This window comes from Pantherophis guttatus, chromosome 4 (genome assembly GCF_059756535.1).
Source record: "Pantherophis guttatus breed Tessera chromosome 4, ASM5975653v1, whole genome shotgun sequence".
NCBI lineage: Eukaryota > Metazoa > Chordata > Lepidosauria > Squamata > Colubridae > Pantherophis > Pantherophis guttatus.
In genome coordinates this window covers 116,653,202-116,667,087 of record NC_142066.1, presented here as the reverse complement: position 1 = coordinate 116,667,087, position 13,886 = coordinate 116,653,202, and the positions used below count along the sequence as shown (strand labels likewise).

At 40.2% G+C, this 13,886-nt stretch overlaps 1 protein-coding gene across 1 annotated transcript; it reads right to left on the bottom strand.

The window, feature by feature from the left end:
* Window positions 1–2,896: 2,896 nt before the first annotated feature.
* TRIL (TLR4 interactor with leucine rich repeats) lies at window positions 2,897–12,901 on the bottom strand. The gene has a single exon (XM_087892613.1). The coding sequence runs from the start codon at window positions 6,887–6,889 to the stop codon at window positions 4,592–4,594; it is 2,298 nt and encodes a 765-aa protein (XP_087748739.1). The 5' UTR covers window positions 6,890–12,901; the 3' UTR covers window positions 2,897–4,591.
* Between the last annotated feature and the right edge of the window lie 985 nt (window positions 12,902–13,886).

Sequence of the window (13,886 nt, the reverse complement as noted above, 5' to 3'; positions counted from 1 at the left end):
CCATTGACTCCGGTTGTTGGAAATCTGAAGTGCAGAAATGACAATCTCATGACCATGGGACGCTGCCATAAATGGGACAACTGGACATAATGTTATTTTTTCACTTCTGTTATAATTTTGAATAGTTGCTAAACAGGACAGTTGTTAAGTGAGGACTACCAGTAGTTCCCAAGGTTTAATTATAATGAAGGACTAGAATTTTGTATGCAACATTGCACAATGTCTTCGGGCCAGAACTATGTTCAAGAGAGGGAGGCAAGAACTTTGACCATATTTGTGAAAGTTGAAATTTGTTATGTTGACATTCCTTCTACTACCCTCTCATCACTGATGGCTGGACTGTTTTGATAGTAGTGGTAATATAATAATAATTTATCAAACTTGTATACTCCCCAATTCTCAATAATTCTGGGAGAATCACAATAATCAGATAAATAAATTATGATAAAATTAATAAAGTGTAACACCGCCCCCTCCCAAAAAGTTAAATGATTGCACATACGATGAAGTGACAGGTGTCACTTTCCTTTAGTTAAGAACCAGTATGAAGTATCAAGGCAAGGATAGCTTTATTGTCAGACTCCGTTAAAAATATTATTCATACAGTTGCAGAGTAGCCAGATTAGATGAAAAATGGACCTATTGTTTATAGAGTTCGCATTCATATATGAAAGTTTTATAGAGCCAAGATTTTCTTCTGCAAGACTCCTGAATTTTGAGATTAACAAGCACTATTTCATGTGGAATTTACAAAGCGTGTTGTATTAACATCAGATAATCTAATTAGCAGAAAAGCCAAGTTTATATTTACTAGTATGGATGGGAAGAACAAGTTTCAATATAGTTTGTTTTAGAATTTCAAAATCCAAAAATGGGAATTGTGTGCAAAACAGAACAGCTACTCAGAGTATCTCTGAGTATAAATGTGTTTTAGCATCAATTACTGTTTTTCTATATTCCCTACATTCCAGTTTTTCATGCTGTTTAATATCAGCAATCTGATTTTGAAGCTGGGGAACCTTTATGGTTCTCTTATTTAACAAGTGGATATCTGAAATTTCAATTAGGAGTCACTACATTCCAAATGTAGACAATAATCTCAGTTTAGTTCCTGTTCACTTCTTCCCTGGAGGTTCTGAGTATTATCAGAACACTCTACACTGAAACTGAAATGTTGCCTAGATTAACAGCATTACCAATTAAACTAAGATAATTTTAGTCACATGGGGATATTATTTGCCAATATTTAGAATTTTAGCTTTTGTCTCATAGTTCATTTTTGAGAAGGTCCATTAAGATGCCATGATGGACTGTTTGAAATGTATTTTTTTTACTTGGGTTCAATTTAGGGAATCTGGTGGCATACAAACATGATTAATAAACATAATTTATCTTCTCTTCGAACAATATTATTTGCCAATATTTAGAATTTTAGCTTTTGTCTCATAGTTCATTTTTGAGAAGGTCCATTAAGATGCCATGATGGACTGTTTGAAATGTATTTTTTTTACTTGGGTTCAATTTAGGGAATCTGGTGGCATACAAACATGATTAATAAACATAATTTATCTTCTCTTCGAACAATATTACACACTACAAGACATCAATTTAATTAAAAATGCAATACTCATCTCCTTGTGTTTCTTCAAATTAAGATTTAAATCAGAAATACACTTGAAAATGAGTTATAAGTAAATATCTATTTTGTTTCCATTTTAAACTGAACTCTAATACTTGGGATTAGCATATCATATAGGCATTCATGGGTGGGTTTATACAGCATATGTGATGTCATGACTAAAGATGCATGAATCTAGTAAGTCTGTCCTGCGCTCCATACAACAGAATAACAAGGTTGGAAGGGACCTTGAAGGTCTTCTAGTCCAACCCGCTGCTCAGGTACAAAACCTTATACTATTTCAGACAAATAGTTGTCCAATCTCTTCTTAAAAACTGCCAGTGTTGGAGCATCCATAACTTCTGGAGGCAAGTTGTTTCACTGATTAATTGTTCTAACTATCAGGAAATTTCACCTTAGTTCTAGGTTGCTTCTCTCCTTGATTAGTTTCCATTCATTGCTTCTTGTCCTGCCCTCAGGTGCTTTGGAGAATAGCTTGACTCCTTCTTCTTTGTGGCAACCCCTGAGATATTGGAACACTGCTATCATGTCACCCCTAGTCCTCCTCTTCATTAAACTAGATATACTCAGTTCCAACAACCGCTCTTTATATGTTTTGGCCTCCAGTCCCTAATATCTTGTTGCTCTTCTCACTACTCTTTCTAGAGTCTCAACATCTTTTTAACATCATGGTGACCAAAACTGGATGCAGTATTCCAAGTATGGTCATACCAAGGCATTATAGAGAGGGTGACATTTCTATCATGAAAATCACAATGTGTGCTTCTCTATATATTTTTCTTCCCTTGCAGCCCATGCATTTATCCAAAAATGCTTTTCACTAGGCCAGTAACCTCTGCTCAATGGGGCTGAAGTGCAGAGGAAGAAGAGGGAATTTCCTCCAAATGGGATAGAAGCAGTGGTGGGATCCCGCCAGTTCGCACCCTTCGGGAGAACCAGTTGTTAACTTTCTGAGCAGTTTGGCAAACTGGTTGTTGGAAGAAATCATTAGGGCAGAGAACCGGTTGTTAAATTACTTGAATCCCACCACTGGATAGAAGTATCTTCTAAGGAAATTCTTCCAATTCCTGAGCAACTTTCCAGAAACCTAGCAAGGTTTAGTGGCTCATTATGTAATATTGGGGAGGATAGTGTTGCTGCACAACAATCATAGGACAGCAACATAATCTACTTTCTCCAGTTTAGCTGAAAGCTCCTATATCTCTATTCAAAATCATTTATGAATAACAAGATTTTTTTAAAAAATAGGCAAAACTGTAGAAGTACCAAAAAGTATTTATTTAAGACCACTGTAAAAAAAATTCTAAACAAATTATAACAAATTGGATTAGGATTCTTTTCCCTAGCAGTGTCGACATCTGAATTTTGCAAAATTAACATTCCTTCCTTTATTCCTCCCTTTCTTCATCTTTTTATTTATTTATTTTAACATGTTATATAAACATACACTAAAATTTCTTACATTCGTTTAATAAAAGAAAGCCCTGGTCAGTATAAAAAAGCACCATTCTTAGGTCACAAGTTAAACATGTTTTCAAAGCCCTTCTAGAAAAAAAATATTTTTAATCTAAAACTATAATTTGGAAGAGCTGGTGAGAATTAAAAATCAGTGTCTAATAGCACAAATTCAAGAATATTCCCTGCATCATAGTAGTAATTGGGATTCACATTTTTTGAAAAGCAAGAAGCAAATCTGGCTCATCCTAAATACATATTCTAGATAAGAGTAACATCAGCTGAGGAAATACCATTGATGCAAACTGCCAACAGGCATCTACCAAAAGTTGAATTGTACTTTCAGTTATACCCAGGAGAATCTCAGCTATCCATCAAGGGAGTGACACTTAACAGCCTCTTCTCTGAGAAGAGTTTTATTTAAAAGCAATAATAATTATACTGATTCCTCTCCTGTTGCTCTCAATGTTTGCAAAGCCTAGTCAGAACTAGCATGCAAAAGGCTCCAACCATTAGGCTCCATGTTTATAGAAATTTCTGTGTCTGAAGAAATGATATCTCTACTGTCTAGGATGTATTAAATAGAATACTTTTTTGCACCATCCAATTGCTAATGCTATTATATCTGGTCTCCATAAATGCAGATAACCATGAAATGACACAAAGGAGCTACATCTTTGTATCTTTTCACAACTTTTATGGTTGTGCAGATTTTTGCAGATCTATATAGTGGCAAGTGACACTGAAAATAAAATTTTCTGGCCTGATCTTGTTTATATCAGTTTTAAATAAATGGTGCAAAAGCGAGAATCTGATGTAACCTGAAATGGCCCCAAATTTGTACATCTTCAAACATTTGCATAAAACTTTCTGTACCCTTTTTTGTTTGATTCCAGTTATTTTAGTTCATTTTTTACCCAAGGATAATACTGAGTAGCTACAGAGTTACATCAACAAGTTAGGAATTGTTAGATTCTGTATCTATTTGACAACTGATGATTAGACAACTAAAATTCTTTTTCTATTAGTATCTACTTAATTCACAAATAGAGATCAATGCCCATTTAGCCACAACTATGGCAATTTAAGAGTGTAGTAGGTTCCCATTCTGATTGGTTTTTAGAGAATCATAGACTGCAAATTATCTAAGTAAACAGTAAATTCAGGAAAACCGTTTTTGCTTTTTTTTTTTTTTAAGTATATCTTACTCCAGGAGTTGTCCCATTTTTAATCAGCCATCTTTATATATACATATATTTTTGCAGATCTAAAGATAGGATAGGAAGATCAGAAACAGTGAGTAGTCTAGTTATTGCTGAACTATAATTCCCTGCACCCTTTACAATTTGCCATGCTAACTAAGGCTGTTGGGAGTTGTAATTTTGCAATATGGGGGGCCACCTTTGCAGAAGCTGCATTCCCACAGACTTCACTAAATCATAATGCCAGCAGCCACTTCATGATAACATACTTGCAAATTAGCTTAGAGCCCCATCTCTAGTCTGCAAACCGTTGCAACAAATTATCTTCTCCACGTAGGACACTGCTGTTCCCTGCAGTGCTACTATCCATGAAGCGTTCACAAGGGAACTCAATGAGGTCAGCCTCACGCAAGGCACAAACAGCACTACGCGGTGTACGGTGGGACTGGAAGCCAGAAAAGTCGGTGGAGACGCCAGTCCCCATGGACCGGAGGGGCCGACGGGTGGAATACATCTGCCTAACATGGACTGGTGAGGCTGCCTTTCTCCGACGGCACCCTAGAACCTTCTTCCGCACCAGGCGGGAAGCCCAGGCTGCCAAAGCCAGGAAGAGTAGTAGTGCATTGACTGCCAGTAGCACAAGGGTGAGGAGCTGCTGGTCCAAGCTTTGGGTCCCCCCAGCCATCGCAGCAACTGCTGCCCCCACACCCTCTTCAGGCAAAGTGACCAACCCTGCACAGTGGTCCCGTGGTGCCACTGGGCAGACCCGGCCCCCCATCACTCCTTCCACACAAACCAGATATGGGGTATCTGGACGCAATTCTCGCAGAGTGGCTACCGGCTCATTCCATTCAGGGATATAAACAAAGCGCTGGAACTTGATGGCAGTGCCAAAGCGATCAAAAAGGACTCTGAAGCGTACTGGCCCTAACAAGCGAGGGCTGCGGTGTGGGCGGACCCCCCAGTGCACTGTCACTGCACTCTCAGTGACAGTATCCACTGTCAGGTTGTACAAAAACAATTTGTTAAAATCACATGGATCGGTGACCAGAGGAAGGGTACTAGACACCGAGGAGACCAAGTGGTGTTTTCCCGCTCGCCGAGGCCAGGCGGCAGCAAGTACAGAGGGAGACCTAGTACTGACAAGAAAGCTGGGCAACAGGGTGGTTGGATTGGTCTCCACATTCCAACTTCCCTTTTCGGATACCATCTTCTGGGACCCCGTTAGCAACCCAGTTGAAACAGAAGGTGGGGAGCTCTGTTTATCCAGGCCCAGGTCTAAATTAGAGTTACCATTGCCTCCAGGGCTTGCAGATGTTAACCCTTCCAAACAAGAGCCATTAGAAAGCGAGAAGAGTTGCACATCCTCTAAGTAATCAAGGTATTTCCCAGCCAGGGCAGGTGGCCAGTGGCACTGGACAAACACAGTCAGGAGACGGCCCTGGGAATGCCAGGATGCCAGCCACTGCTTCAGCCCTCGCAAGTGGCAATCACAGCTCCAGGGATTCCCATCCAATTCCAAGCGATACAATGCTGGGTTGGAGGTAAAGAGGTCTCCAGACAGGGAAGCCAGGGCATTTCCCTGCAAACTGAGCTCCCGCAACTTATTTAGGGGACTAAAGGTGCCAGCAGGAACAGTAGTGAGGAGGTTGTTACTCAGATCCAACACCTCCAAGCTTTGCAGAGGCTGAAATAAGGTGGCAGGCAGTTGGCTTAGCAGGTTCCCTTCCAAGTGCAACTCTTTCAAGGACCCCAGACCAGCAAAAGCCTCCACTGCCAACCACGTCAGGCGGTTTCCACTCAATGACAACCTGGCCAAGTTGGAGAGATGTTGGAAGAGTCCTTTCCCTAGCTGTTGCATGTCATTCCCAGAGAGCAGGAGGGTGCTAAGCAAGCGCAGAGACCTGAAGGTGTCTGGGTGGCGCAGCAAATTCTGCTGGTTGCCAGACAAGTCAAGGAAACGAAGTTTGCCAAGGCCAGCAAAAGCATTACGGCTCAGCCAACGGATCTGGTTGGCCTCCAGATGCAAATACAGCAGGTTGGTTAGTCCTGAAAAGGTGGCATCGCTCAGAGAGGCCAGCAAATTGCCGTCCAGCCGCAGCTTGATCAGATTGCCTAGACCAGCAAAAGAAGCCGTGCTTAGATAACCGATCTCGTTAGCGTTGATATAGAGGACTCGCAGTTTAGCCAATGGGCGGAGTGTGCCGGGCGCCAAGGAAGCCAAGAGGTTGTTGCCCAAGTAAAGCTCCTCCAGACGCCCTAGGCGCTCGAAGGCTTTCGGATGGAGCGAACGGATCCGATTATACTGCAAATCTAGGCGCTGCAGTGCCACCAAGCGGTGAAAGTCCAAAGCCGAAACATTGGCAATGAAATTGCCGCCCAGGCTATAGGTGAGGATGTCCTGTGGCTCAACGGCCTTGGGCACCGACCGCAGTCCCCGATTGGTGCAGAGGACGTGCTGCTGCTGCTGGCAGTCGCATGACTCCGGGCAGATGGGCGCCACAGCCGGCGGAAGCAGAACTAAGAGAGAGTAGGCGACCAGCAGTTGCATCAGGAGGACTCTGAGCTGGACCAGCAGCGGCGGCGGCTCCATCTCTCTAGGGCGAGCGGCGGGCTTCTTCCCCAGTTCCCTCGGCGTCTCTCCGGCATCCCCTCCTTGTAGGCGGCGGCTTGAGTCGGGTTCCGAACCCAGGTCCGAGTGCAACGCAGGCCACCAGCCGCTCACAGCGCCGACGGCTCCTTTCTCCAGACCCTGTCCGAAAGCTCCGTCGCCTGCAGATCGTGCAGCTCCTGCCGCCGCGCCCTCGCGATGGGCTCTGGCTCCCCGCGACCCTCTCCTGCCTGTGTCTGAGCGGCTGCTCTCGAAGCCTGCAAGCCAGGCGGGGGTGGCGGCCAGGGACAGACAATCGGAGCGGAAACTCGCACTTCCCACACTTCGCCCCCGGGGACTCGCTAGACCTGGAGATCGGGTGGAAGGAGGGGAGCGGGAGAAAGGCCAGATCCAGCGGATTGGAAGGAGACAGCCGGACCAGGGCGGCGCGGGGTTGGGGGGAGAGGCGGGAGGGAGGGGTAGCGAAGGGAGCGTAGCTAAACAACCGGATTGCCGTCTAGGCAAGACAAGGGGAGAAGGGGAGAGAAATAGAAATCCGTGGACCGGAGATTAAGCACTCATAAATTTTAACATAGGGAACAGACTGGGATTCCTCGTGGCCTTCCCCTTCCCCTTCCCCAACCCTACTGTTGTAGGTCGTCGTCGCCTGTCTGCCCAAATTAATAGCCGTGGTTTACAACAGTTTAGAATGTGCGGAAATCTGATTCTGATTGCCTGAGCGCCCAAGGTGCGTGCTGCCTTCATGGACCCGCGACAGTTTTCCAAAACAGTCTCCTGGTGCTAAGATGCACTTGGTGTGCTTCCTGCTCCGCTACACCATTAAAGCATTCAAAACAAACAGGATATAGTCTGGTGATCCCCTCCGCAAACCTAATGACTTCCAAATGGTTGGAAATTATAGCTTCCTTGACTGTAGGCTTGGGGTTCTCGGAGAGATTGCCCCATCTGAAGTGGAGGGCTTTGGGTTCAGAAAATTTTAGGCTAGAAAATAAGGGTTGATTATGCCCACTTCACAAAATTGTGTTAAGATAAAAGGTTGAAATTTCATTGTTTTGTGTTCAGGGGGTGGGTGGCTGTATCTAATATGTTTTCGAAAAATTTAGGGACACTAGAGTTCTCCTCAAACAATTTAAATGGTAATCCATGGTTGTGACATCTTTTATTTTTACAGTCTGCAGACACATTTAATAGTCTGGCTTTCCATAAAGTGTTAACCTTTTATTGACACTAACTATACTGCATGTTTTTTAATTTTGGCTGTACACCGCCCTGAGTCCTCAGGGAGAAGGGCGGTATAGAAATTTAAAAATAAATAAATAAATAAACTGTGTTGAGGTTTTTTTCAGATTTTTGAAAGAGAAAGTTTTACAACTTTCTTTACTTTTCCAACCTGGCAATATTACCAATAGTCCAAGCATTAGCACATGACAAGTTAATCTGAAGGTCTCTAGCCTCTTTTCACCTCAACATGCTTAAGTTTAAGATCTCATCTATAGGGAATGATCCCATAATTTAACAAATTTCTTACATTTGCAGATTTTGCACACTGAAAAACAAGTAGGTATTGATAGGAACCCAAACTACAGTGAACACTAACTTCATTAAATGAAAAATAAAATCATCTAATAGTGAAAACTAATATCTACAGTGAACACTAAGTTTATTAGATTTTTAAAAATTGAATTTTAAAACATTTTCAGTGAAAATCCAGAAGGGATAGATGTGGCTGATTTTGAAGTAAAGAAGAACCTAGTTGGAAAACTGAACAACATACAAGTTAGATAGCTTTAAATTAGTGTTTCTTAAACTCAACAAGTCAACATATTAAATGTGTGTACACCGATTCCAGAATTTCTTAAATGGTTTGGGGAATTCTAGGAGCTGAAGTCCATACATTTTAATGTTGTTGTATTAAAAACAATACAGAAATGAGAATTTTCTCAAGAAGAGAAAATTCTCTCTGAGAAGAAAAGAGGAAAAACTTTTGGCTCCTTATTTTGAGAAATACAGTATCCACTACTGAAATCAAAATTGTTTTAATCTATTCAAACATATTCATATCGCCTAGTACAGCGGTCAGGAACCTTAAACACTCAAAGAGCCATTTGGACTCATTTCTCACAGAAAACACCACCATCCAACTTGCCAATAGGAACGCTTTTGCAAGACCAGCCAACCTCCACTGGGCTTTTGTGCTTGGCGCGCAGCCAGGGGAGGGAGCGCTTCCCGATGCCACCCTGCCTTTCTCTTGGCCCTGTCGATAAGGGAGAAGGAAGGCCAGACCTGGGGAAATGCCCCCCACCCCGCAACATCCAATCCCGCTGTTCTCTCCCAGCCCTCTGCTGGCGGCAAAAGCAAATGTATCAGGATGAAGGTGGAATCCTGTTGCTGTGCAAAGGCAAGTACGGGGACCAAGGCCGGATTTAGATGAAAAGAGGCCCTAGGCTATTCCACTTATGAGGCCCTTTCACCTATAGTGAAAGTGTAATTTTAATTTTGCTAACAATTTGAATGTAGGCCCCTCTTGATCTTGAGTCCCTAGGCTGAAGCCTAGTTAGCCTATAGGAAAATCCGGCCCTGACGAGGACTCTTCACTCCCACACTAAGACTCCAGCCATAGCCATCACCACCACCGCAACATGGCGACATTCTTTCTTCCCTCTGCTGTGACAGGGAACGGCAGCAGAAGGATGAAAGAGCTGCAGGCAGCTCCGGAGCCATGGGTTGCCGACACCCACCCTAGTAGGAATAAAATATGGAGATTTGTAAGGCAGTGAATATTGAGCTATTTAAGCAACATTGCCGGATAAAGTCAATTGAAATGAAATCAGGTAGAATAATCTAGTAGCGTAAACATCTTGAAAGCATCTTCTTCTAAGTTAGTTGATATAAAGTGGTGTTCTGTTTAATCTTATAGCTGAATTGATAGCAGGAATCATACTTTCTCCCAGGGTATATCAGAAACCTGATAGTGTAGGCTTTCCTAATGAATGATTCTGAAAACACAGACTAAAATGAGAGATGTTGGCATGTGCTAGAAATGAATTTTGCACTTTATATTGCATCAGATTGCTCTGTTTTCTAATCAATCCCTACATGGAAGCAAGGACTGCAGAAAATTCCCAGCCCAGCTATTTAAAAGAACATTAAAGTACCATTATTATTCCTGTACACACTATATTGTTGCAATAAATTTATGACATTTTTTTGCTTTGGAAGATTCAGGTAATGACACTAGTGAGGATAATTGGAAACTTCTCTTTCATTCATTCCCTTTCATAAGCGGTGGAGAAATAAAACGTTAATTTTAAGTAGCTTTATTCATGTCTGTTTTGCATTTCTGAACTCAGGTCAAACACTACACAAATCCTGCAGATGATCTTGGCATAGCTTGGTCTTAAATCGGTGAAATACTAGTTCTGAATGGGATTCAGCAGAAGCATTTGGTAGTTAGCCAGACGGGGAAGAACTGTTGGAAAGAGGACAAGAAAATTATGTGGATAAAAAAGTCTTGTACTAGTCTTTGGATATAAAATTGACATTTCGAACCAAACATCTGTAAGAATGAACATTATTCCAATCCAAGTACTAACTGGATTTTCTATTAGAAAATGAAGGTTAATCATTTTCTTCATTCCAGCAGTTCCTACAGATATTGAGAGCTCAGGAACCATCTCAGCATCTGTTAAGGTGTAAATTAAGGATCTGCCACCTTGCCTTGAAAACCATGGCTTAAAATATGGAATGAAATCAGAAAATATCACTATGATAGGATTCCTAGGTGGACTTCCATAATGGAAGCACATATTTATCCAAATACAATAGATACAAATAAATTAAAAACATATAAGGACATCTTAAATGAAGAAGGAAAACTAAAAACAAGAGAAGAATTGAGAATGCAAAATGTGGAAATAGAGTGGTGGTCATATTTGCAATTAAAATCCAGATATAAATCTGATATGGAAAAAACTGGAATTCAAATGGAACCAAATCAGTTGGATAAAATTAGGCCCCAATGAGAAATTAATAACCAAAATTTATAATTTTCTATTGGAATATAAACTAGCAGAGGAAGTAGTTAAAGAGAATATGATCACATGGGCGACAAATTTTGGGTATGCAATAGAATTAAATAAGTGGGAAAAATTGTGGAAAAATATTAATAAATTAACATTATCTGTACCATACAAAGAAAATGCTTATAAATTGTTCTATAGGTGGCATCTACCACCGGCGCGAATTTCTAAAATGTTTCCCAGCACATCTCCACTCTGTTGGAAATGTAAAGCGCATAAAGGGACATACTATCATATATGGTGGTCATGTCCCAAAGCTAAAAAATTCTGGAACAATATAAAAATGCAACTGGAACAAATAATAACTCAAAAGGTGCCATTAAAGCCAGAAACTTATTTATTAGGAATACAAGCAAATACAAGCAAATATGAAAAAGAAATAATATATTTAATAACACACATTTTGACTGCAGCAAGAATTATATACGCACAAAATTGGAAACAAAAAGAGGTCCCGACTCAAGAGAAATTAATATCCAAAATTATGGAATGCGCTGAGATGGATAAACTTACCAAGGAGATCCAAGGAAAAGAAGAATCTGAATATTATCTGGTCTGGCAAAAATGGTATAAATGGTTAGAGGGAAGTGGGAAAAAAAGAGAAGAAGAAAGAAAGAAAAATTAAATAAAAGAAAAGATATCAATAGAGTAAAATAAATTTTTACATCAAATGAAATTTAAGAAAGAGACACGAGATATCAATAAAATAATATCATTATATAAGGTGAGAGAAATATTGTATATTGAAGAATATAGGATATTGATATTGTAACAATTCAGATATTATAGGTAGATGTTATAAAGATGATGTTTGTTGTAAATTGTTTTATTTGCATTTATAAATGTATTATGTGGTTTCTTAAATTAATAAAAATTTTAAAAATTAAAAAAAAAAAAGAAAACCATGGCTGGATTCACCCCTCTTGATAATCTTTAGAGTAGGTTTTTGGCTTTAACTTAGTATGTTTCTAAACTATGTTTTATATATTTGTTTGATATATAAATACTTTCACAATGGCTTGTTCAACAAACCACAGTCAAAACAACATACTTTGCACAATGGTGTGAACTCATCCCTTCAGTTTTCCTCAGCCTGATTTTTTTTAGATATGTCAGGCTTCAACAGCTAAAACCTTAATTAGCATGCACAATGACTGTGTTAAGTGGAAATTCTGGCAACTTTATCATTTGAAGTCACCAGGTTGGGAAGGTTACTGTAATTAAATACAGATATTAAGACTATAGCCTCTTTTATTTCTTTTTTAATAAGTGATCCGCTTTTAGTTATTACCGACTCTGGTGAAAGTTACAGGGAAGTCAAATATTTGCTATTTACAGTGCCATTATGTTTTGATTTTCAGTCAAGAGCACTTCAATACTACACTCTTTCTACTTTCCAATCCCACCAAGGTGTATGATCATCTCCAGTCCTACAGACAAAGGTGTGCTGAAATCAGATAGGGTACCCATGAGCCAATCTGAGCCAGTCTTCTCCAGCCATCAGTAGAAAAATTACGAAGTCATCATCCAAATGGTGGTAGAAGATAGAGCTTCCTGGCCATTATGATGCCATTTTTCCTGCATGTAGATTGCCACTGACAGTTAAGATGGTACTATAGTTTTCCAGACAGATGTTGTCCCCAACACTGAAGCCAAGATGCAAAGAGAGTATAATGCTCACATGAGTCTCTTGGATAAATGGCAAGATGTGCTTGTTTTTAATGAAATTGTCACTGATTGGAAGCTAAGAAGAATAATTAAAATAAAATTTGTTGATAAGGTTGCCTTTCAAATCTACTGGAGAGTCCCATGTTCAGGCAGAAGATAGCAGGATGATTCAACTCTGACAATTGGAACTATCCCAGCCTGAAAGCTCAACAGAACTCCATCACAGCAGATAACAAAATGGACATTTTATAATTTGAGCAGTGTCACAGCTGTTTTGAAAGAAAAACAGCTGTGGCATTTTTGCCAATTTAGCACTGCTAAAGTGTGGTTATTTTCCCATGAAATTGTCCTTTGTGGAAATATGAGAATAGCAAGAGTCACTTAGTATATCCATCCAATTCCAGATCATTGAACAAACCATAATTAATCAAACTGTGGGCCCTGCAATATACTCAGGCAGTGTACGACTTACTCCTAGTCATACGCCATTATTCTTTCTTATCTATATTATAGAAAAGCAACCTGCAAGCTAGACTGTAATTCTGCAGTCTTATTGCAAATTTCCATATGTGATTTGTTATAACACTCCAGATGATTGGCAAATGGTCCCAAAATAAAGCTTAGCACTGCTATTATGGGTTTCAGATTCAAATCACATACATGAGCATCTGTGGTGAAATAAGGGAAGTAAAGTCACTGCACTGTGGCACTGCAATACAAGCCTTGCCCTCTTGAATGTACAGTATATAATGATGTCACGTGTTGATTTAAAAATGGTATTGCTGGTGGGCTTTTTGTCCTTAAGAGCACAGCAAAAATCTCCTGTAGATGCTGTTGTACTTTGTACATGAGCAATCAACGGTCCTTTTGATTTGAATAGGTATTCCAATGCTTATATGACAGAGATTGACATTATTACCATTTTGTGTTCAATGACTGCAATACTAATAGTAGATAGGCTAAGAGGCCAGAGCTGCATCCATCAGGTTGCATTCTGGAAGACTGGGTATTCAGCTAGATACTAAATGTAGTTGGAATTATATCTAAATAGTTATAGATGGCATTACATGGTTAATTTTTTCTTTCTCTGACACACATACAAATTCATCTCCTTTTGAGAAACCATATATCTAGACCCATCAGTAGCCCACTCTCTGTCATTTCCACAACTTCATACTTTTATTAATTCCTGAACAACAGATGTTCCCAGTGCACATATATGATGTCTTCCC

What these genes read in the sequence shown, in the direction of transcription:
- TRIL (XM_087892613.1), bottom strand. Translation starts at nt 6,889, where the DNA reads ATGGAGCCGCCGCCGCTGCTGGTCCAGCTCAGAGTCCTCCTGATGCAA.